The sequence below is a fragment of the Bos javanicus genome, chromosome 3 (genome assembly GCF_032452875.1).
Source record: "Bos javanicus breed banteng chromosome 3, ARS-OSU_banteng_1.0, whole genome shotgun sequence".
In the NCBI taxonomy this organism is placed as follows: Eukaryota; Metazoa; Chordata; class Mammalia; order Artiodactyla; family Bovidae; genus Bos; species Bos javanicus.
In genome coordinates, this window is record NC_083870.1 from 89,704,354 (window position 1) to 89,726,796 (window position 22,443).

The 22,443-nt window shown below is 35.6% G+C and overlaps 1 protein-coding gene across 2 annotated transcripts in view; it reads right to left on the reverse strand.

Annotated features, from left to right (window-relative positions):
- Window positions 1-363: 363 nt before the first annotated feature.
- PRKAA2 (protein kinase AMP-activated catalytic subunit alpha 2) overlaps window positions 364-22,443 on the reverse strand; it is an 81,720-nt gene continuing 59,640 nt past the window's right edge. For both annotated transcript variants that reach the window (XM_061411810.1, XM_061411811.1), the window contains 5 exons: window positions 22,121-22,208; window positions 20,506-20,730; window positions 11,431-11,935; window positions 9,413-9,539; window positions 364-8,154 (listed from right to left, as the gene is read on the reverse strand). In XM_061411810.1, coding sequence (XP_061267794.1) covers window positions 7,916-8,154; window positions 9,413-9,539; window positions 11,431-11,935; window positions 20,506-20,730; window positions 22,121-22,208 — 1,184 coding nt within the window. In that variant the 3' untranslated portion in view covers window positions 364-7,915. The remainder of the gene's footprint in view (window positions 8,155-9,412; window positions 9,540-11,430; window positions 11,936-20,505; window positions 20,731-22,120; window positions 22,209-22,443) is intronic.

Sequence of the window (22,443 nt, forward strand, 5' to 3'; positions counted from 1 at the left end):
ACCACCAACTTGAATAAGCCTTGAAACAGATTCTGCCCAGAGCTTTTCCCTACTGCTGCTGTGGTTGTCAGCCTGTGTTGACTTGATACTGAAACACCAGCTAAGCCCACCAAACTTCTGACTTACAGAACTGTAAGATAATAAATTTGTGTTATGTCACCAAGTTTATAGTAACTTCTTATGGCAGCAATAGGAAACTAATACAGTGGCTAAAGTTAGAGACTACAGTGCAGAACGAGGAAGACAGAAGTGGACAGATGGTATGGAGTCTCCAAGGGGTTAGAGGCAACCAAGTTCTACAACAGCTTTGGCTGCAAACTGTTAATTGACATGCAGAGTATCAATGACTGAATAGAAACAAAAGAGCTTTCAAATTAACCAGAGACTTTAATTTGATTTTGTGAAAAAAAGCTTGGAAGCAATCATTTCTCTTTTGTGTTTGTTACCTGTGAGCTTATACAGTGCAAATATTAACTAGGGAGAACCTGTAACTATGAAATGCTGTGTAATTTAAGAGGACACCCATAGCACACAGTTGCTGGAAGACAGATCCTTCCACTGATCATTTAACATTCACAAAAGAAAAAAATATATATATAACAAAACTGAAATTTGCATCTATGGTTATTAAAACACAAAAGCACTAAGAGTCTGGTCTTTTTTTTTTCTTCCATTTTTTAAATGAATTATAAAACATGATCCCAATTTTAACAGTTTAAAAAATTATCTTACTAGATTTGTAATCAAGTGCTTTGATGGGTAAATATATCAGCCTATGGAACTTTTTTTCCTAAAGATGTTCTTGAAATTTTTTTGAACAATATCCAATCTTATATTTTCTTATGATTGTCATGGACACAACAGCCTAATGGCTGTCAACTTTCAGTTTTGTTTGTTGCACTCCAAAGTCACTGTCTATTTAAGCATATATGATATAGAATACAAGCATTCTTCCTAAAACAATATTAACAATTACTATGCTCAGAGTTCACAGTTCTATAACAATTTTACATTAAACACTCAAAACATTGTACAACCATAGATATTTGTGAGTAGTCTCGAGAAAAAGCTGTAATTTGGTATGTTAAGGCATCTTCAGCCAACATATTAAGAAGTTCTGAATATCTCTCGCAACAAAAGACGAATTTAATATTTGAATATTTGATATTTTCAAGAAATTTCAAAAGTCACTTAAAAATAAGAATACCATAATTTGTGAAATTGTGTTCCTAAACATTCTTCTACATTCTTACCACATAACTTACCTAAAATCAAGATACTCATCCTATCAGTATCAATGATATCTATTAAAAAAAAAAGGGATTTACATTAAATATGATGATAAACCCTGTATTTAAACAAGGGCCTCCAAACAGTTTCTCACACATATCTGTGAGGTAGGTTATACCCATATTTTATAGATGAAAACATTAAATGAGGTTAAATGACCTGCTGCTGCCACAGCAGCCAAACTGAGAATCAGATTCCAAATTAGATTTTGTTCTTTGCTCTGCATTATTTCTTTCCTTTACAAACTTTTTAAAGGGTTGAAATATAAAGATTGCTATTCATTGCTTTCATTTTAAAGCCATGAGAAGGCAGCCAAACTTTTACCAAGGTGACTGAAAAAGTGAAGCGACATAAACAGACACACCTGGTGAACAATTTCTGACAGTGACAGTGAGGTCTGGCCAAAGGAACCGACAGCAAACAGGCGAAAACAGTGCAACTGTGGAGGGACGGGCAAGTACAAATGAGGGGAGTCAGGGCAAAAACGAGTTTAAATAAGTTTTTAACTAGTTATTATTCCTACAATTTAAGAGAGAAGGCACAATTAATTAAGGTGTTTTGCTTTTTTAGTGGGATCTATTTCTCTTTTCCACATTAGGAAACCATTACCTGTCTAGAAAAATGGTTTTTATTTGTAACAAAATTTAAAAAGGACTTTTACTTGTGAAAAGTGCAAGCTTAAATTAACAGCAAAAAATTAACTGTGCAGTTCTCCTTGGGTAGAATGTTCCTATTCCTTCCTTGAAATTATAAATCAACACAAAGTAGCAAACCTTGAATTAAAAAATTCACACTGTATGAACCTTGTCAAAATTCTGTATATGTTTAAAAGTGTTGTCATGCTAGCATGTCCTATAAACACTTCACTTTTTCCTCCAAAGAGCCTCCTATGTTAGGATTTCCTTAATTGCACTTTTTCAAATGTAACTTAAATTTACATACCCTGTTTGTCCAGATAAAACCATGAGCTACTTCCATAACATCTGGACTGCTTTATATATAAACAGTAGTTACAGAAAGTCACATACACAACCATGGCTGCAAACTGGCATTGCTGTGCAACGCCGGCAGTAAACACTGACTCACAACATTAACACAGTCCCACAGTCTGATCACTTCTAGACCCAGCCTGATTCTTATCAGGTTATGGCTGAAAAAGCTGAATTAAAACTTAATCTGGTCTACACTGTGGGTCCTGTTCTTCATGTTATTACTGTTCAGTGGCATCAAATGCATTATAATTGTATATGGAAAAGGCTGGTAAGGATGCCAGCAACTTGTGTAAATAAGATATACTCTTAAGAGCTCAAACATAAATTACATTTCAAATTTCTGTAAGGTCTGGAAGAATCTGTATCAAGTTGATAATACTTGGTAGTTTGTGAACAGAAATATACTCTATGAGAATAGTATCTTATCATCTAATATGCATATGAAATGAAAAATTACCAATTTGTATATGAAATTTAGATAAGCCTAATTTAATAGTAAAAAATGATAATTTAAGATAGGAGTTGGGGCTGGTTTTACTTTTTTAAAAAGCACTGTGCTACAAGAATCACATAAATAAAGGGAGAATCATGGCCTAAAAAGTTTCTTCAGTAGTTTTAAGCACCCTCAATAACTTAGAAGTACTTAACAAAAATCAATATAATCATAAACACATCTAGTTAGTACAATCAACTCATTCAAATAAACTAAAAAATATTAAGACTACTTCATGTCACTCTAAGACTTGAAAGCAATGCTTCTGTGTTTATTATTTAACTACTAAGATGTTTCAGTGATTCAGACTGTTTCCCCCAAGGGAAGGGGGCACATAAAGTGATCATCATTGAACATTATATGGCATTAAAGCTTGTGAAAAGCTTTCTGGTCCTGCTTTCTCATTTGGAAAATCATTAACACACAAGGTGATTGTAATGTATTAAATAAATTAATAGATATGGAGGGTCTCTGGATCTAAAGTGACATGAAAGTTGCTCAGTTGTGTCCAACTCTTTGCGACCCCATGGACTATACTGTCCATGAAATTCTCCAGGCCAGAATACTGGAGTGGGTAGCCTTTTCCTTCTCCAGGGGATCTTCCCAATCCAGGGATCGAACCCAGGTCTCCTGCATTGCAGGCGGATTCTTTATCAGCTGAGCCACAATCACCATTAAGATGTATGGAACACTTCCATCACTCCAAATTTGTCATCTTTTGCTTTATGGAAAGTATACATACATGCTATTAATATTTTAACATATTTGGTTTTCTGGATGATTTTCTCATTTGTATTCCAGGGGGGCAGCTGTGTTTAGAAAAACATTCAAGTATGTGTCTTCAAAACACCAAGCCAAGCAAATGTATATCATTCACATCAGTATACAATCTCTCAGCATGTAAAAAGTGAACGCTAATACAAATCATATGAAAAGGCAGAGAAGAGACAATTTTAAAGCTCAAAGGTAATCCAGAGGTCTTTTAAGCTATCCCTTCCACTTCAGAGGTTATAAAAATGAGGCCCAACACAGGATGTGACTTACAAACAAATTGCACAGATCCCTCATCCAGAATTTTAGAGTCTCTGAGATCTATTATTTTAAAAAAGTACATTCTCTATTTAAAAAGTCACAGAGTGACAAAAGTATCAGGTAAAGAAATGCCAAACTGAAAATGTGGAGGTCTTTTAAAAAGAAATAAAAACAGACAAAACTGTGAATATGTCTAGCATTTAGATACCTAGATTTCACAGTCATTAACAAGATTTTAAATTATTAATCAGTGAAGAGACAAAGATGCAATGCCTCTGGCAGGCAGATTCCAAGATCATTTAGTTTATAAAATCGAAGGTACATTGCTTAGATTAATTCAATAAAATGTACATTTTCAGATAAATCCAAATAGTCAAAGAATCTGTAACAGTTGTCTATGATTATTTTCTCAATTATGTCTTATCTAATATAAAAATCAATTTGTATTCCCTGAGTACAAACTGGCTAGGGAATAAGAGAAAGCAAGCCCAGGATTATGTAACTGTCATAGGAAACCTATTTGCAGAAAGGAAAGGGGAGACCTGTCTGCACTACATATAGCCAATTGCCTGACATGGAATACTGTTACTTCCGAATAATTTAGGCTCCTGGATTCTCTTTACGGCTAGCAAGTATCAAGGAATGCAAACACCAGAGGTTACAAAAGTGTTTCAAAAGTCTGTTGATCAAAACAAAAGCCCAACTTGTAATAGTCTTGCCTCCCACCCTACATATGTAATTTGGGATGTTGTTTGTTCCTTCATTGAAGAATAACCGGAATTAGGTCTAAATTTGGTGTCTTCTTATATAAAAGTGTTCAGAAATGTTCACTGATTACACTTTCTGAAAGAAGGAATCAAAGCTATTGACTCATTACCCATTGAGCCAAAGCATTAGTCACTAGTCTCTTACACCATTTTTAGAAGTAATCTTATTTAAGGTTTTTCAGTTATCCATTCAACACAAAAAAGAATAAATTTTGCTCTCCACAAAATACCAAACCTGATTTAGACAGTCAAAGTGCTATGAAATAAGTTGTAGGCATGCAAAATTCCATTAACCCATTGTTCGCTCAAGATGAATATGTATACTGGTTAAAATAATTCTGATTTTGAATCAGAGTCTCTCCAACAACTGATAAGAGCAAATGAAATCTTAGTTTTATTTTTATCTACCTAATTATGGCAACCTGGTAAATAATTTTCTTAAAATCATATTTTCTGAATATGCTTTTCCTCCCAGGGGATAGTAAGTTTAAAACAATGTTTAAATTAATTTGGACAAAGCAAGATTAAACAAATTTAAATGATTTTCTTTTTCCACAGAAGAACTGGTCAAAGTCTTTAATGATCACATCCTTTGTCATCTTCAAGCAGGAGAGCAACATGTTTCATTTATCAGACTTGCTCAATGAAACCCCCTTTCTGCAGAGCATCTCACAGAATGCAGTTTCAGAAATGCCGTTCTAGAACCACTATGGACTCCATTTCCATGACATAGCTAAGACTTTATCTGTAGCCTAATAATAGAGTTCTCCTTCAAAATCATAGCATGAAGAAAGTGTTCCTACCCCCGGTCTGTCTACCACATACCACATCCACACTCATCCAGGTTACAAGACTGAAATATGGGAATTTAGCAACTGATTCTTTCCCTCGCCCTGCATGAGCAGCAAAGAGACTCCTATGAAAATGTTCTAGACCTATTACGCTGGACTGAGCCTCCTGTAATCCTCTCTCTGCAGACCAATGTATTACACCATCTACATTCACAGAAGAGCTGTCTCTCAAAACTTCAGCACACAAGAACCCAAACTGTGACCCTTGGTTCTCTGAAAACACATAGCTTTCGAAATGTAGATATTCATAAATACTGGCAAGAATGAAAAAATAGTAAATACTTTTTTAACTTTAAAAAACATGATAACTATATAAATCAATTTTAATATGTTTCTAACATCTGATTTATTAAACTAAGGAAGTTAAAATGCCACTGGATTCCTTCCTACTGTTTCTCTGCCTTCAAAATTATTAGGGATTTTGTCATTGGGAGTAAGGAGTCAGATTATTTTGAAGGTCATCCCATTAACAGGTAAATATTATGAGGTGGCCCTGTGTTTTCCAAAAGAGGTATTTACACATTTGTTGGGGCCAAAATTTTGCCAGATGTATATATACATCAAGATTAATGCAGCAGGACTGCTTATCCCTATAAAAATATACACAAAAAAGTTTATTTTGATGCCACTAGATGGCAATATTTCAAAGGTTAAAAAAAACACCTTAACTGCAACCCCACTCTCTTTCTCAAATTGCCAAACAAGGATTCCTTGTATTTTGATATTAAGTCATACTTAAAAGTTATGTAATACCATTTTTTAAAGTTCTGCTAAACAATATTATGTGACACACTGCAAACTCCTGACTCAAAACTCTTTAAAGACAGACATACTTGTCTTTCCCAAACCCAAGAGAAATTTGGTTTAACATTCTCATTTGCTTCTTGGTAGAAAACACATTTTTTTTTGGCAAAGAGACAAAAACCTGTCAAGGAAGTGTTCACTTTTTGTTTTCAAGAGCTTAATCACTTAATCATTTCTAGGGTAAGTCAGGTGAATGAGACTGTTAATTACAACATATTGAATAAGATGAATAAATACAAATTAGATAAATTACACATAATTTAAAAATTAAATATTTTTTACTAAAACAATATAATCAATGGGCTATTATCTACCCTGCTTTTTATATAGGGTTTTTTTTTTTTTTTAAGCCTGAAAAAAACTTGCACAAAGCCAAAAATAAAAGTTTGGTTTTCCTTTAAAAGCACTGGTATACAAATACATATATGTATATATGTAAACAACATACATATTTATTCAAGAGAGAATTTTTTTGAATGTTTAAGGCTTCCCTGCCCTAACAGGTTCAACAGTGAAGGTCACAAGCCTACCAAGCTTTGGAAGTATAGAAAAGCCCTTAGGGCCAGAACAGTGTTTCAAATTGGATGGCTAGCAACCAAGATGTAGAACAAAGAAAGAGAACCAGAGAAGATTTCAAAACTAAGCCCATCAGCCACTAAGGATCAAACAATAAACAAAGACAAAGGTGATCAGGGGAGGTGAGGGAGCGGGGTGACTACAATAGCAAACTTCTGATGAGTAACTGGCATTACAGGATGCAAAAGGACAGGCACACACACACTCCTTACCACTACACACAGGAAGAGACCAGAGATAAGAGTTCTCTCTAAGGGACTGTTGACATTTTGCTTTGTTTCTTTTAACTATTTTATCATGCTTGGTGGAGTACAAAAATAAATACAGTGAAAAAGAACTTGAGAAAGGTAGACTTTGAAGGCATGTTGTAAAATGATACAAGTTTATGAAAAAGACAAAAGTTGTAACTCCAGATGTTCCAGTACTGAGTAGAACCTTGAAGGCTCTTATATATGTTATTCAGGAAAATCTCAAGATAAAGCCTCTGGTTGGTTATAGCTGTTTTGAAGGAACTTGGAAATGACCATTACCTGTTTCAGGACCACAGTCCTTCTGTTGAACACTGGGCAATATCTGCAGAAACTGCTAGAATTTGGTTCTAAAATTTGGGGGAGGGGGATCTGGCTCTTAAGATTTCAACATTTAAATACTATCTTACTAATATATATGTTATTTTTAAATCTTGTGCATAAACACAGCTTAAAACCTGCTGAAATTTAGGAAGCAAACTGGATTTACCTACACTAAACAGTAAAGCAAGATGTTGCCAAACCACCTGTTGACTGAGATGGTTCACCAGTAAAGGTATATTAATCATCTGTAGTGAGTCCACAATTTCAGGTTAACAATAATCATGAGTGTTCACATATTAAAGATACTGCCTATGTGAATTTATAATAGGCAAAACAGAATTACAGATGTCTACAGTAAATAAGATGTCAGACTTTTTCTTTTCAGTAAATTTCAATGGTACTGTGTCCCCTGAAGACAGTCACGGCTCTCAACCAGTACTTCAGAATATGTGATATCCATAAGTAAAATAATAATTTAAAGAATATATCTGATTTTCACAGTGCAATAACAGAAAGAAAAAAAACTAGGGAAAGATCATCAGCGTGCTAAAGTAGTGATCAGACTGGCACACATTTCAAAAAAATCCATGGTGTGACTGCCCAGGCGAGGTGAGACAGAGGACGACATGCTTCCGGTCAAAGAGCCCGTGAGAGAGCCAGAGAGTGAATGGCCCTCCGCAGTTACAGAATCCAAACTGGACCGTGGTCTGTGTAAGCCAGCAGCAGAACAGGACCGCTGAGGTGTTGAGGAACCAGACCTCTGCTCCACCACCTCATCTGAAATGGACCAAAGAAAAGCAATTTACATGAACAGTGTATTCGCCCTAGCCCTTCCTATGAAGGTATCTTATTCAGAATATTAAGTGAACACATCTGAGCTAGGGCATCCTGGGAGCCAATGTCATGTTGCAGGGTTTTAGGAGTAGGGGTGGCAAAACCTTTTCCCTCCTGACTGTGAAGGACATCACTGTCCAACTGTAACACTGCCACACAGTCAAAATGTGATGCCTGAATCCTTCTCAACATACTGTTTGACAGTAACCGTGAAGTCAAAGTTTCCTGACACCCTTTTATCTGAAGAAAGCACACCTTTGGAGGATTATTTTCTTGCAGTGTATAAACAACAACAAAAAATAATTAAGATAAAAACAGAAATTACAATTGCACTGATTCTTCAGAGCACACTGCAATTGCCTGGCGGAAGGGGCAAAGGAAATCTTGTTAAAAATGCTGATTCCCAGTTTCCCAAGGACCCATCTCCAGAGATTCAGATTTGCTAGGTTTGGGAGAGTTCCCAAGAATCTGCATTTTAATAAGAACTCTGGGTAATTTTGATAAAGGTGTTCTAGGGACCATATAGACACAGCTATAGTTTATGGCAGTTTAAGAATAAACTGTTGAAAATAGCTTCTTTAACTCTGAACTCAGTTTTCCTCTGATTCCATCCAGCAGTGGACCCTTGGTTTATTCTGCTCACATCCCACTTGGGCCTCTGAGCAGAATAAGCACATTTGCTCAGCCAAGTATGACTCTCGACTCATACTAGATCCTTGGACGTGACCACCTCCCCTGACTCCTTTGCCTCTTGGATGGCCATGGGCATAAAATCCAACCCAAATCCCAGGAGAGGCCTATCTGGACACCATGGCCACCCAAGATAAAAGAAGCTAATCAACAGGGAATTTTAGATATTATAATGCTTACTGATAAAATATGAAAGGAGAAGTGTGACAAAGAGCCTAATTCAGCTAATTGTAGGTAAAAATTATTTCCCTATTATTCCTTATTTTCCTCCACAGTCAACACTTTAAATGACTCTTTTTTTAAATGAGGAAGCACTTCTCCAGAAGAAGTGCTAGATTAGAGATTTTCCTCATCTTCAATCCTTTTTGTTTCACTCACATTCTTAGTTAAATCTAGGTTACTAAAAACCAGTATAGAAGACTACCCACCATGTCTTTGAGATGATTTAACATCTTGTCAACTAGTGCCAAGTTTTATCTTCTCAGAGCTCATGCTTGCATGGCTTCCTTACCATCAATGCTTTTAAAGTCCAAAAGATAGCTTCTGTTGTCAACCAGGTACAGCTGTAAGCTCATTTTCACATAATTGCCAGTCACTGGATTTCTTCTTCTTACACGTAGATGGTATGCATTCACTACCTAAAATGAAAAATCTTCTTTATGGAAAAACATTCCAAATAAAAAACTATAAAATATTTCCATTATTTTTATTGCAAAGAATAATATCTAAACAAATAATTGGAAGGAGTGGGGTAGAGAACAAATTTCTGAATCATTGTTTACATTACATAGTAGTTTAGTATTTATTTAATCCCCACTAACAGTACTGTGTGGGAAACTGCTACCCACCGCAGTATTCTTGCCTGGAGAATTCCATGGACAGAGGAGCCTGGCAGGCTACAGTTCACGGGGTCGCAAAGGGTTGGACATGACTGACTGACTTTCGCTTTCAACAGTACTATGTACAGCAATTAAAATTGAAAGGGAACTCAGAGACTCTAAGAGTCTAGCCTTCTTTCCAGACACGCTTCCACTCTAAACCATATTTTGGCTGCCAAAATATTTTGGTTTCCCTGTCTCAATTTGAATACCTTTAACTGTGAATATAGAACAGACAGAAAAAGGAGATATAACATGTTAATGGTTTGAATCAGGCTCTGTTAATAGGTACTGTCACAAAGTTTAAGTATCATAGTAATCTTGTGAGGAAGGTATTATTTGCCTTTTGAGGATAATAAAACTGCAACTCAGATAAAGAAAATTCTAGTTTTCAAAATACCTTATCAAATTAGTTCCAAAAATTTCTCAATAAGGACTTTTAAAGACACTAACATGTCTTTTTTAACTAACTCAATAAAACTGGTTCAGAAAATGGAGATATTCCTTAAATGGTATTAAGGAAATATTATTGTTTATTCCCTCATTGCTCAGTTGGTAAAGCATCTGCCTGCGATGCAGGAGACCCCGGTTTGATTCCTGGGTCAGGAAGATCGCTGGAGAAGGGATACGCTACCCACTCCAGTCTTCCTGGACTTTCCTTGTGTCTCAGCTGGTAAAGAATCCACCTGCAATGTGGGAGACCTGGGTTTGATCCCTGGATTGGGAAGATCCCCTGGAGAAGGGAAAGGCCACCCCCTCCAGTATTCTGGCCTGGAGAATTCCATGGACTGTATAGTCCATGGGGTCACAAAGAGAGACATGACTGAGCAATTTTCACCTTCACTATTGTTTATTCATTCCATATACAAATAATGAAATAAAAACATGTCAAATGAATATTTACATGGTATGTTTGAATATGTTTTTCTTCCCTTAAAAGTACATTCACAGTCCTCAAGAAAGAACAAGGGTAAAAGATACTTGAAAATGAAAAACAGATCCCCCCACATATAGTCAAATAGAACTGAAATGAATTTGAATACTAATAAAAAACAAAAAAAACTAATAAAGCAAAATGTGGGATGAGAGTAACAAAAATACATCATAACTAAGGACTAAAAATACTAGCCAGATAAGAAATTTTCTCAATTTACAGAAAAGTATTTGTTTACTAAATAAACATGCCCTGACAGTATAATGTGTATCAACTACTTGCACTACAGCTACTGGCAAAAAACCCCCCAAAAACCTGCCCTTAAAAAGACAGAGAAAGGTAAAAATATACTATCTTTGAAGACACATGACTGTTACTGTTATGATACATGCTAAAACAGGTGGACTATTTTCTCAAGGAATTTCAAGTTGATTAAAACCATATTTCTCAGCCAAGAATGCTATTCTCTAATTCAAAAATATATAGGTCCCCAACATCAACAGTTCTTCATCCTTACGAAGATTTGTTTTGTTTGGAATGCACATGGTACATTATTGGAAAGAATAGGATTTATCAGCCCATATATTTATTGAGACCACTAAATTCACATCAAAACCAACTTTTTATTGATCTTAGTATTCAATTCAGCAGCTCAGACAGGCTTACTATACAGAAAATGGCTTCTACAAATGATCTTCATATACTACAATTCCCTACCTTCCATTCAAAATCCAGCTGCTTCATAGCTCGGTAAACTTCAGCCATAATGTCATATGGTTTGCTTTGACTTCGGATTCCAAGATGCCACTTGGCTTTTTTCACAGCTAAAGATTTGGGCTTCGTTGTATTCAGTGCATCCAGTGGACATCGTGCTTTAGGGCTGTCTGCTATAAGAGGTGGCATCCTTTCCGGATGAGGTTTCAGGCCTGGGGGAATATGCATGGTACTATCATCCATAAAAGAACCAGTTGGGGGACTAGAGGCGAGGTAGAACTCACTGGCTTGGTTCATTATTCTCCGATTGTCAATGATAAGATGATAAGCCACTGCAAGCTGGTCTTGAGGGTCACCACTATATAAACTGTTCATTACTTCTGATTCTGTACACTCAAATTTTTCACACACTTCTTTCACAGCCTCATCATCAATGACGTTAGCATCATAGGAGGGGTCTTCAGGAAATAAGTAACTGGGCAAATCTTGTTTAAACCATTCATGCTCTCTAGGAAAGATACCACAATACACTATTGTAAGAACATGCTTTGGCAAGTCCCAAATAATTTAGACATGGGGCAATACAATATATCAGAATCAGAAAGACCTGGGTCTCTAGTCACTTACTAACTATGGGACCCTTGGGTAAGTTCATTAACCCTTGCTCTAGAGTAACTATGATTATTCAGACTTGGGTATTTTGCTGACATTTTCACAAAAAGAAATAAAATAAGTCTGTCACTTCAAAGGAAACAACTGGCAGTACTTGGTGCCAGTGATGAAATTCAAGCTTTCAAGTAAAATGTTAGAATTTGGCTTATAACGGAGTTCTATATATATATATATATATATATATATATATATATAGAATTGTATATAACAGAATAATTTATATATGTTTCCATAAGTTTGACAGATTCTCAATATTTAATAGACTTTTCTACTTTTAGAGTGAAGAGGATAATGCCTATGATTTGATAGTATATAATGAAATGTGTTACCATCCTGAACACCAGGCTATCTCACTAACCCAATATTTTCCATATGACCAATGCAAGATGTTACATAGTCACACATGGGCAGAAGCTCCACTCAAAAGGCAAAACAGACCCTGTGGATTTCAATGTAGTAAAGTACAAAAGTTCACTGGTGATTTGATATTGCAATTAACATATTAAGCTTTGATTTAATATCAAAGAAAAAGATCTAACTATATGAAAGGTTATGAGAATGTTCCTCCCTTTTCCGGCAATATCTGAGATCAGATATGTTTCCTAGACTTCAACTAATACAACATATTGCAACAGATGAATCAAGAAGTAGGCATGAAAACCTAGCTGCTGTCTCTGATTAAGAGGATTTGAAAAATGTAAAATAATGGTACTCTTGTCATCATATTTTGTTTTGGAAAATAAAGTTATTTTTCATAGGAGACATATTATTCAGAATAACATGTTTACTATTATTTTTAAGTGAATTAACTATTTAAAAAATTTTTCACTTTTGATTTCTAATCTGAAATTGGTAAAAATAACCTGCATTAAAAAAAAAGACCCTCTGGAGTCCTCAATTTTAAGACGTGGCAGGGGGGAGGTATTCAAACCAAAACATTTGAGAACCTAGTCTCCTAGATCTTATTTTCACACTATTCCAGGCCTTTACACATGATGTTTACTACTGACACCCTAGAATATCCCATCCCTTTTCATTTAATTAACATATACTATTTCTTCAAGACTGTGTAACCATTGCTACAGGGTAAACTGGGCACTCCCTAAGCTAAATTCAGATCAGTATATATTTTACCTGAATGCCTTCTACTGACTGATTAATTCATTTATGAATATTTACTGTGGTAAAGGACATACTGTGGTAAAAATGCACACTCATTCACACAGAGATTACATTCTAGCTGAAAACAGACTAAACAAATACTCTCAAAAATAAACACAGAATTACAAATACACAAATACAAAAATCCTGTGATAAAAATTATGAGTGAAAAGCACAAGGTAAAATAAGAGTGTTTAACTCAGAATGGGAGGTGAGTGCTTAAGGAAGCCACTCTCAATAATATTTAAGCAGAAATCAGAATGATTAGAAGTCAGCTAAGCAGAGCTGGGGAACAGATATTCCCAGCAAAACAAACAATATATGCAAAGATTCTGAGGTTAAAAAAAATGTTTTCCTATGTTCAAGGAACTGAACTGAGGCCAGAATCATGAAATCATAATAAGTTACTGGTTGGAGTGGCAAAAGATATCAGGTTTTTCTGACAGCTGTAGGCTATAAAAATGGTTTTGGGGCTGAACCTATGGTTGATGATAATAACAAAGGTGTTAAAGAGGCAGGGGTGACATGATCTAATTTGCATTCTGTGAAGATCATTCGGCTTGTGATAAAGTAACTGAATTGAAAAGATAAAACTAGTAATGATGAGGAGGAGGAAGACGCTAGTGCAATAGTCCAAGTGAGAAATGATGGTGTGCCATGTCTTGTGGATATATACAGAGGTGAAACTTCTACAGCTGCTAGTAAATGATACTATTATAACACTCATACTTTCTCACAGTTGTTACAGATTTTTATACTAAACTGAGAGCTCCTTGAAACAGGGACCATGCTTTATTCACCTGCGTTTCAGTAGCCAGGACAGAGCAAATGCTCAATAAATGTGGAATGATGAATAGACAAAGAAGTAAAAACTGAATTATTAAAGTATTTAATTGCTGTATAATGATAATAATAAGCACCTCAATAAACATCTGGGCTTCCCAGGTGGTGCCAGCGGTAAAGAACCCGCCCGCCAATGCAGGAGATATGGGATGCAATTTCAATCCCTGGGTTGGGAAGATCCCCTGGAGAAGGATATGGCAACCTACTCCAGTATTCTTGCTTGGAGAATCCCATGGACAGAGAAGCCTGGCAGACTACAGTCCATTGGTTCACACAGAGTCAGACATGACTGAGGTGACTGAGCACTACTAGCACAAATAAACACTTAGTAATCAAATGACCAGTAAGTACTAATTTTTTGAAAAGAATTGATATAAAAAATAAATTGCTACATATCTAGCATTTTTAAAACATCAAACTTTAAAATAGGGTAAACACTTTTGAATAAACTCCAAAAATTCATTCTTCTATTAAAGCAATGAGATTACTAGCAGAAACTGTCAATATTAACTTTTTTCAGAACTCTGGAAATTAACCAAAGGCTTGTAATAATCTGAGGAGTGTTTTTTGTTTTTTAAAAAATGGTTGTGTCTCAATAAGAACAGTGAGATTTGTGACACTTTCAGTTACCCAATATCCACTTCCTCTTCTCCATTTCTATGGTGGCCTTGAAAACCAACAGCCTCACAATCATTTTAATCCCCAAAACTAGCACCTAGAACCACTGGGAGGCAACTGGGGAGAACAGGCTTACAGTTCTCCAAAAGTCCTATCCCCAGACAACTGTCATTATTAGACAGGGCTGGCAGATCTCTGGAAACCTCTTCTGTCAAGCCCTGTCTTCATCTGACCTGACTTAGCGTTCCATCTGCAAACAGCCTTTTGTCCAGAACACTTGTCAGAAACAATCAGTGGCAACTGTCTAACATCCCAGCTGCCAAACAGCAAAAAAAGAATTGGAGCAAACAAGTAGCTGATCAAAAACCTTGAAAGGAAACGTTAGGGACTAAGTTCCATAGGAGTCCTTAAAATACTCTTAAAATCCTAGAATTCACAAATGCAGGACTGTTGTTCATGTCCAAGAAAGCCCCTGATTTCTCATCACTGATTGACTCTGAGGCTCTAAGCTAGAAAGAATCAAGACTAATGCAGAATTATGAACTTCTCATTAAAATGCTGAAGACACACCCCAACATGGACACAGAATCCCTCAGCAAAGGCTGGGAGACTGATTAGATCAAGGCCTTTAAGGAAATCTTTCTCTAGCAATTAGCTGACCATTAAGCTAATGAAGCAGAGACTTCAGTGGCCACCCTTGACAAAGAATACAGACTTAACAGAATTAGTTAAGTAAAATCACTAAGTAAATTAAAGCAACAACAGTGTACAACAATTATAAATTCCAGGCATCTATGCAAGAGAAATAAAAACATATGACCATTTAAAAATGTGTACATAAATGTTCATGGCAGCATTATATGAACCAAAATTAGAAACAACTCAAATATCCATTAATAAATGGATAAACAAAATGTAGTTTATCTAAACAACAGAATATTTTTCAAGCAAAATATTAAGTACTGATATTCTACGCCATGAAAGAACCTTGAAAACATGCTAAGTGAAAGAAGCCAGACTCAAAAGGCCACATGCTGTGATTCTATTTATATGAAATGTCCAGAAGAGGCAAATCCATAAAGACAGAAAGTAGATGAGTGGTTGTCAAGGGCTGCAAGGAGGAGGAAGTGAGTACAGAGCGTCTTTGGGGATGAGAAAACTGTTCTGGGATCAAAGAGTGGCGATGACTATACAACTTTGTGAACATACTAAAAACCACTGAATCATACAATTTAAAGAACAAATTTATGGTATGTGAATTATATCAATAAAATAAATGTTTAAAAAAACAGAAATAATCTAAATTTTCATTTCTAATTAATTCAGAAAAAGAACCACAGTTCTTCATAATAATAACAGTGCCAATTAAAAAGCCATACTTTGGGATAGGGGGAGGACAAATCAGGTGATTGGGATTAACATATACACAGTACTATATATAAAATAGATAACCAATAAGAACCTACTGTACAGCACAGGGATCTATACTCAATATTTTGAAGTAACCTATAAGGAAAAAAAATCTGAAAAGGAAGATATATACACGTGTGTATGTATATGTCTCTGTGTGTGTGTGTATGTGTGTAACTGAGTCACTGTGCTATATACTTGAAAGTATCACAACACTGTAAACCAACTATATTTCAATTAAAATTTAAAAAAAAATTTTAATGATAATAAAGCAACCCTGAACATGTTAAAAAAAAAAAGTCATACACCCAGCTTTTAATTTTAAGGAGTCAATTTCTAAACAAGGTAAGTAGTAACCAGGATGTTTATGAAGGTTCATCTGAAACAAAATCAATTCATTTCAGATGGGTTACTACACAGCCTCCAGAAACCGTCTTTCTGTCACTGCTGCCTAATATCTGATTTTCATATAAGACTTAAGACTAAATGAGCTATAATGACTCCAATCAAATTGTATAAATTTCACAATGTGTGCAAACTTCTTTAAGTGCAGCTAAAAGGTCCTTATATATTCACTTTAGGATAGTATTAATGGCTAATATTATATGCTGGGCATTATTCTAAAAATGGGAATTATATTAGAATGAATACTTGTAGTTTCTAACATTCAACTGTGTCTAGACCTATAGAAATAGTAAATTCTTATGTTTTAACCTAAGACTATCCTTCAAACAAATCCACTATAAACGATGTAACTAAAGCACAATGAGGTAGGAAATATGCCAATAGCTAACAAAGAATCAGAATTTGTGATTAGACAGTTGAACTTCAGATCTTTCATTTTAACCATAACAACATACTAAGCACTACTGAGCAATACTAAGCTTAAAGCACTTAAAGATATGAGTTTCCTGAAGACAATGTCTGTCTTGCCTACCAATATTCCCAGCAATTAGCATAAGACCTTGAACAAAGCAGATGTTAAATAACTGTTAAGTAAATAAAAATGATTAAATGAACAAATAAATACAGATATATTTTCTAACCTCCAATAGCCTACCATCTTAAGAGAAAAAGAAAAGATATATACAAAAATAAAAGCATACCTTAAAGATATTGCGGGCTTGGTTTTAGAACATTGCAATAAAGTGAATATTGCAATAAAGCAAGCCACCAATATTTTGGTTTCCCACTGCATATAAAAATTATGTTTACAGTGGGGCTTATTTATAGGATAAGGCCAAAATTGATGTGTGATCTAGTAGGTAAAGGCTTAGGATTCCTTCCCTCGGTCCTCAGATTTAGGTAACTCATTGGCCTTTTCTTTGACCAACATAGCACATATCAAGATAGTTAAAATAGCATGCTTGAAAATATATATAAAGTCTCTTTTACCTGTAACTGTTTAAGCCAATGAAACCTTTCAAATTTTATTACTATGGGGCTTTTATGTAGCACTTTACATTTTCATGTTGCTTATAGTTTTATTCTACTGAAATAAATGAATGTCATAAAAAATTATGCTTAGAGTATCTGTAGACTATTAAATTTGCAAAAACATTATGCCCCCAAAACAATGTATGTCTTGATTAAAAAACACTTTATTGCTAAAAAATGCTAGCCATCATCAAATGAGATGAGGATTCCACAAACCTTTAATTTGTAAAACAAACAAACAAACAAAAAAAAACACACCACAGTATCTACACAGTGCAAAAAAGTGAAGCACAATAAAACTAGGTATGCTGGAGAAAGGATGGATGTCATAGGACTGGTGTAGCAATACGGATTAGTTGAAGTAGTACAGGTTCTGAAATCAGGCAACTTCTCAGCCCTACTTTTGTAAAATGAGAATAACAATAGCTACCTATTAAACTTGGAACTTCCCTAGTGGTCCAGTGGTTAAGAATCTGCCTTCCAATGCAGGGGACATGGGTTCAATCCTTGGTCTGGGAACTAAGGTCCCACACGCCACAGAGCAACTGAGTCCACACACAACTAGAAAACCCGAGCACCGCAACTACTGAGCCCTTGTGCTACAACTAGCAAGAATCCTGCACGCCATGACGAAGAGCCCATGTGCCACAACTAAGGTACGAAGCAGCCAAAAAGAAAATGAATATATATTGTTTTAAAAAAGGAAATACTATAAGCATTTAAAAAAAATAAGAGCTACCTATTAGGAATCAATGCAAGAAAATACGTCAAGTATCTAGCAAAATGCCTGTTATATAAAATCATTCAATAAATTAGTAACTCTTTCTGTTGAATTGTATTTTGTCAAATGAAGAATTTCCAAACATTAAATACAGAATATGAAGAAATCTTAAAATGATGAAAACTATAAATTCAAGTTACTACTCAAATTAAAATACACTTGCTCCTTGGAAGAAAAGCTATGACAAACCTGGACAGCATATTAAAAAGCAGAGGCATTACTTCACCAACAATGGCCTGTCTAATTAAAGCTATGGTTTTCCAGTAGTCATGTATGGATGCGAGAGTTGGACCATAAAGAAGGCTGAGAACCAAAGAACTGATGCTTTTGAACTGTGGTGTTGGAGAAGACTCCTGAGAGTTCCTTAGATTGCAAGATCAAACCAGTCATTCCTAAAGGAAATAAGTCCTGAATATTCATTGGAAGGACTGATGCTGAAGCTGAAGCTCCAATATTTTGACCACCTGATGCAAAGAGCTGACTCATTAGAAAAGACCCTGATGCTAGGAAAGATTGAAGGCAGAAGGAGAAAGGAATGACAGAGGACAAAATGGTTGGATGGCATCACTGACTCAATGGACATGAGTTTGTACAAGCTCCAGGAGATGGTGAAGGACAGGGGCGCCTGGCGTGCTGCAGTCCATGGGGTCACAGAGTCAGACATGACTGAGCTACTGAACAACAACAACAATTTTAAGTCCTGAGATGGTTGCCACTCTTTTATACCACCCACATTATGTGCAAATTAACTTCTCCTAGTAGGTTTTTATTTACATTATTCTTCTAAAGCTTGTGAATATACAGGTACCTGTTTAATATAACAGAATTGGTACTTTTATTATTCTAAGTACATGTGCTGATGTGAACAGGTGCAAATATATATACATATTAGCATATTTAATGCTCTAAGGAAAAGCCAACTAAGTGACCTATTTACTCTAAAGAACTATGAACACAAAAGAATTTTCCCCTGCTAAGTTGTTCATTTCCATTCCAAAACTAAATATGGTACTAATTTACAATTTTATATTTTTATGTATGAGGCCTGGAACACTAACAGAGGCTAAGGGAAGAAGACACAAATGCAGCAGGAATGCAAAAGAGATCAGCAGCAGTCACACAAACAACTACCCCAGCCATCATTTAAATATTTCAAGAGTCAGGACAAGGCAGAGTATTCAGGAAAGATGTTAAAAGAATGTGTTTGCAAATAAATACCTGATGAAATGTCAGGTAAGAACAAAAAACCCTCTAAGAAATATGACTGATAAATAAAACACAGAGGGCAATGAATCATCCTGACTTGTGTGTGCTATATAAAGGTCATATTCACAGTAACACCAGCAACTGCACTTTCCAAAGTTTCTCACATAACAAGAAATCCTTCACAGCAAACCCACTAGAGGCTATTTTTGGATTCAAAATCTTAGCAAAACTCTTTATGGTTTATTTCATCAACTCTATGTAAAATATATAACTCTCACCCTGTTTTTTTCCATTTGAAACGTATTCAAATACTTTCTGAATGTTTACTGTATTTCTAGGCCTTCCAGCACTGTATATACAAAGGTGCTAAGACACTCTCTCTACCCTTTTATAATTACAAGAGAGGAGAAAGATACACTGAAAACAGCCAGATACAAAATGAGAATGAGAGCATGAACAAAGTGTGGAAATCACAGAAGTGCAAGCAACTGACCATGCCCTGGAGAATCAGGAGTGATTGCACAAGGCAGGTGATAAGTGAGCAGAATTTTAAAGGATGAATGGAAACTTTTAGGTCCGAAAGGGCAGAAAAGGTATTAGAGGCAAAGGAATAATACAAACAAAGACATGAAGGCATAAAATATGCATCATTATATTTGAGGAACAAGGAAAAGTTCACTGTGGCTGGAGCTCTGGTACAAGGGGTAAGAGCAGGAAGAAGTAAGCAGAGCCTTACTATGACAGGCCTTGTATGCTTTGCTACTTTAACTGAAAAGTTTGGGACACAATCTGAAATAATTAAAAGTTGAATCATAGGGCCAGGTTTACATAATAAGGAAAGTAAAATCCATATAAAGTGTTACAGTGCCTAACATAAAGAAAGCATTCAGTTAGTGGTACTAATATTAATACTAGAATATGTACTTAATAGTCACAAAAAGAATATTCACCTTATGTCTTTGATAGTTGCTCGTTTCAGGGGATCAACCTGCAGCATATGCATCAGGAGAGTAGCAACAGAACGATTGAGATATTCTGGGATGTAAAAAACACCCCCTCGGATCTTCTTAAACAGCGTAGGCACATGCTCATCATCAAATGGGAGGGTGCCACAAAGAAGAGCATACAAAATAACACCGCAGCTCCAGATATCCACTTCAGGACCGGCATACAGCCTAGGGGAAGATGACAGCACAAAACTGAAGCGCAAGTGTCACCTCTCAATTGCACGCACCCTACTTCTTCTCTGTGCGCCTGTAGACACAGTGCAGACTCCAAATGTATTGCTTTCCAAGCTCTTTAATGAAATCCATGGCCACTCCCCAACACTCAATGGTTGGTCTCCAGAGAGAACAATTGGTCTAACCCATTGCGATTCAAATTTCCCAAGAGAAAACAGTACTTATGTGTATTTGACACAAACTAAACTGAACTTACTAATTAAAAAGTATAAAACTTTCTGTGGTTGATTTTTGATAGAAACATCAAAGTAGATGACCATAAACTTTAAGAAAAGCAATACTATATAGTGTATTAGTGTATAGGCTAAATCTTCTTACATAAAGCAATTAAAAGACAAGACAATGCATAAAAAATAGAATGTTTATGCCCAACAGACCTATTTTAAAGAATATTTGAAATAGTAAAGTACCTAACTAGTTCTATAGCAATCTCTTTCATGGTATTCATGCTATATCACATTATCCTGCATAACTACTACTTTCATTCAAATAACCTGGTGGCTCATGGGGCTGAGACGACCTTTATCCAGAAAACCTATGCCTAGAATGCTGTCCCTTTTGTCTCTCACCTTTCTACAGTGTTAAAATTGCCCTGATGGCACATTACCAAACTCAAACCTAAGCCTCAGGTAATAAAGTATATCTCTACAGTTCTAATTAAAACAGTATAATCCATTTCAATAAAAATCACTATCCAATGTTTACAGCATTTGCTATGTAGCCCAAGCTCCTATATATGCAATGATAACTGTTTTATATTTTCTCTCACAGAATTCTGTTAACTTAAGATCAGACACTGGTCACCAAAGAAGACTTAAGTTTATCACTGCAATCTGTATAAACATTTAAAAAATGTATCAATGAGTAAGTTACATGAATAATTACAGTCTTCTCTTGTGCAGTTTGCTTTCATGAAATGACAATAACGTCTCCCCTCAAAACCTCATTCTTCCAAAGACAACATAAATATACTCTGCATGCTTTATAAGAGTATATAAAGTATGATTAAAAGACTGTGTCTGATAAGTAAATAATGAGCCTGGCAAATGCTTGCTTTCCTAGCTGCAATTGCCTAAAATTAAAAAAAAAAATCAAGATTTTTTTTTGCAATTTTAATGGAAAAACTCCTTAAATACTTCATAACAAAATTAAAATTAAATGTTTTAAAAATTGTTTAATGTAACTCTTCTGTCTTCAATGACAGAAAAATTAAAGGGACAATGTGCTTCTATTAAAAACCTTATCTTCCAAAGAGAAAGTTAAATGTAATCAGAATGAACAAAACATTACGAAAAGCTTACTCTTCACTGATATACTATATTACCTGCCTGAGATGACTTCAGGTGCTGCATAATTTGGGGATCCGCAGCTAGTTCGCAGAAATTCACCATCTGACATCATGTTAGATAATCCTAAAAATAAGAGTAGTATGTTTAGCTGGTGCTAGGTATCCCGGGGTACTCAGGGGCCAGCTTGCCTGCCAATGGACCAGACCCAGCAGCTGCAACTGGGACCCTTTTGTCCCTGGTCTCCTCCTGACATGGACAACTGTCCAGAGTGCTCCGACTGGGTAAGGAGCAAGAGACTTTATTGACCTCTCTCCCCTGCCCTCTCTTTCCTCTCCTTAACCCTTTCTATCCTTCCCTG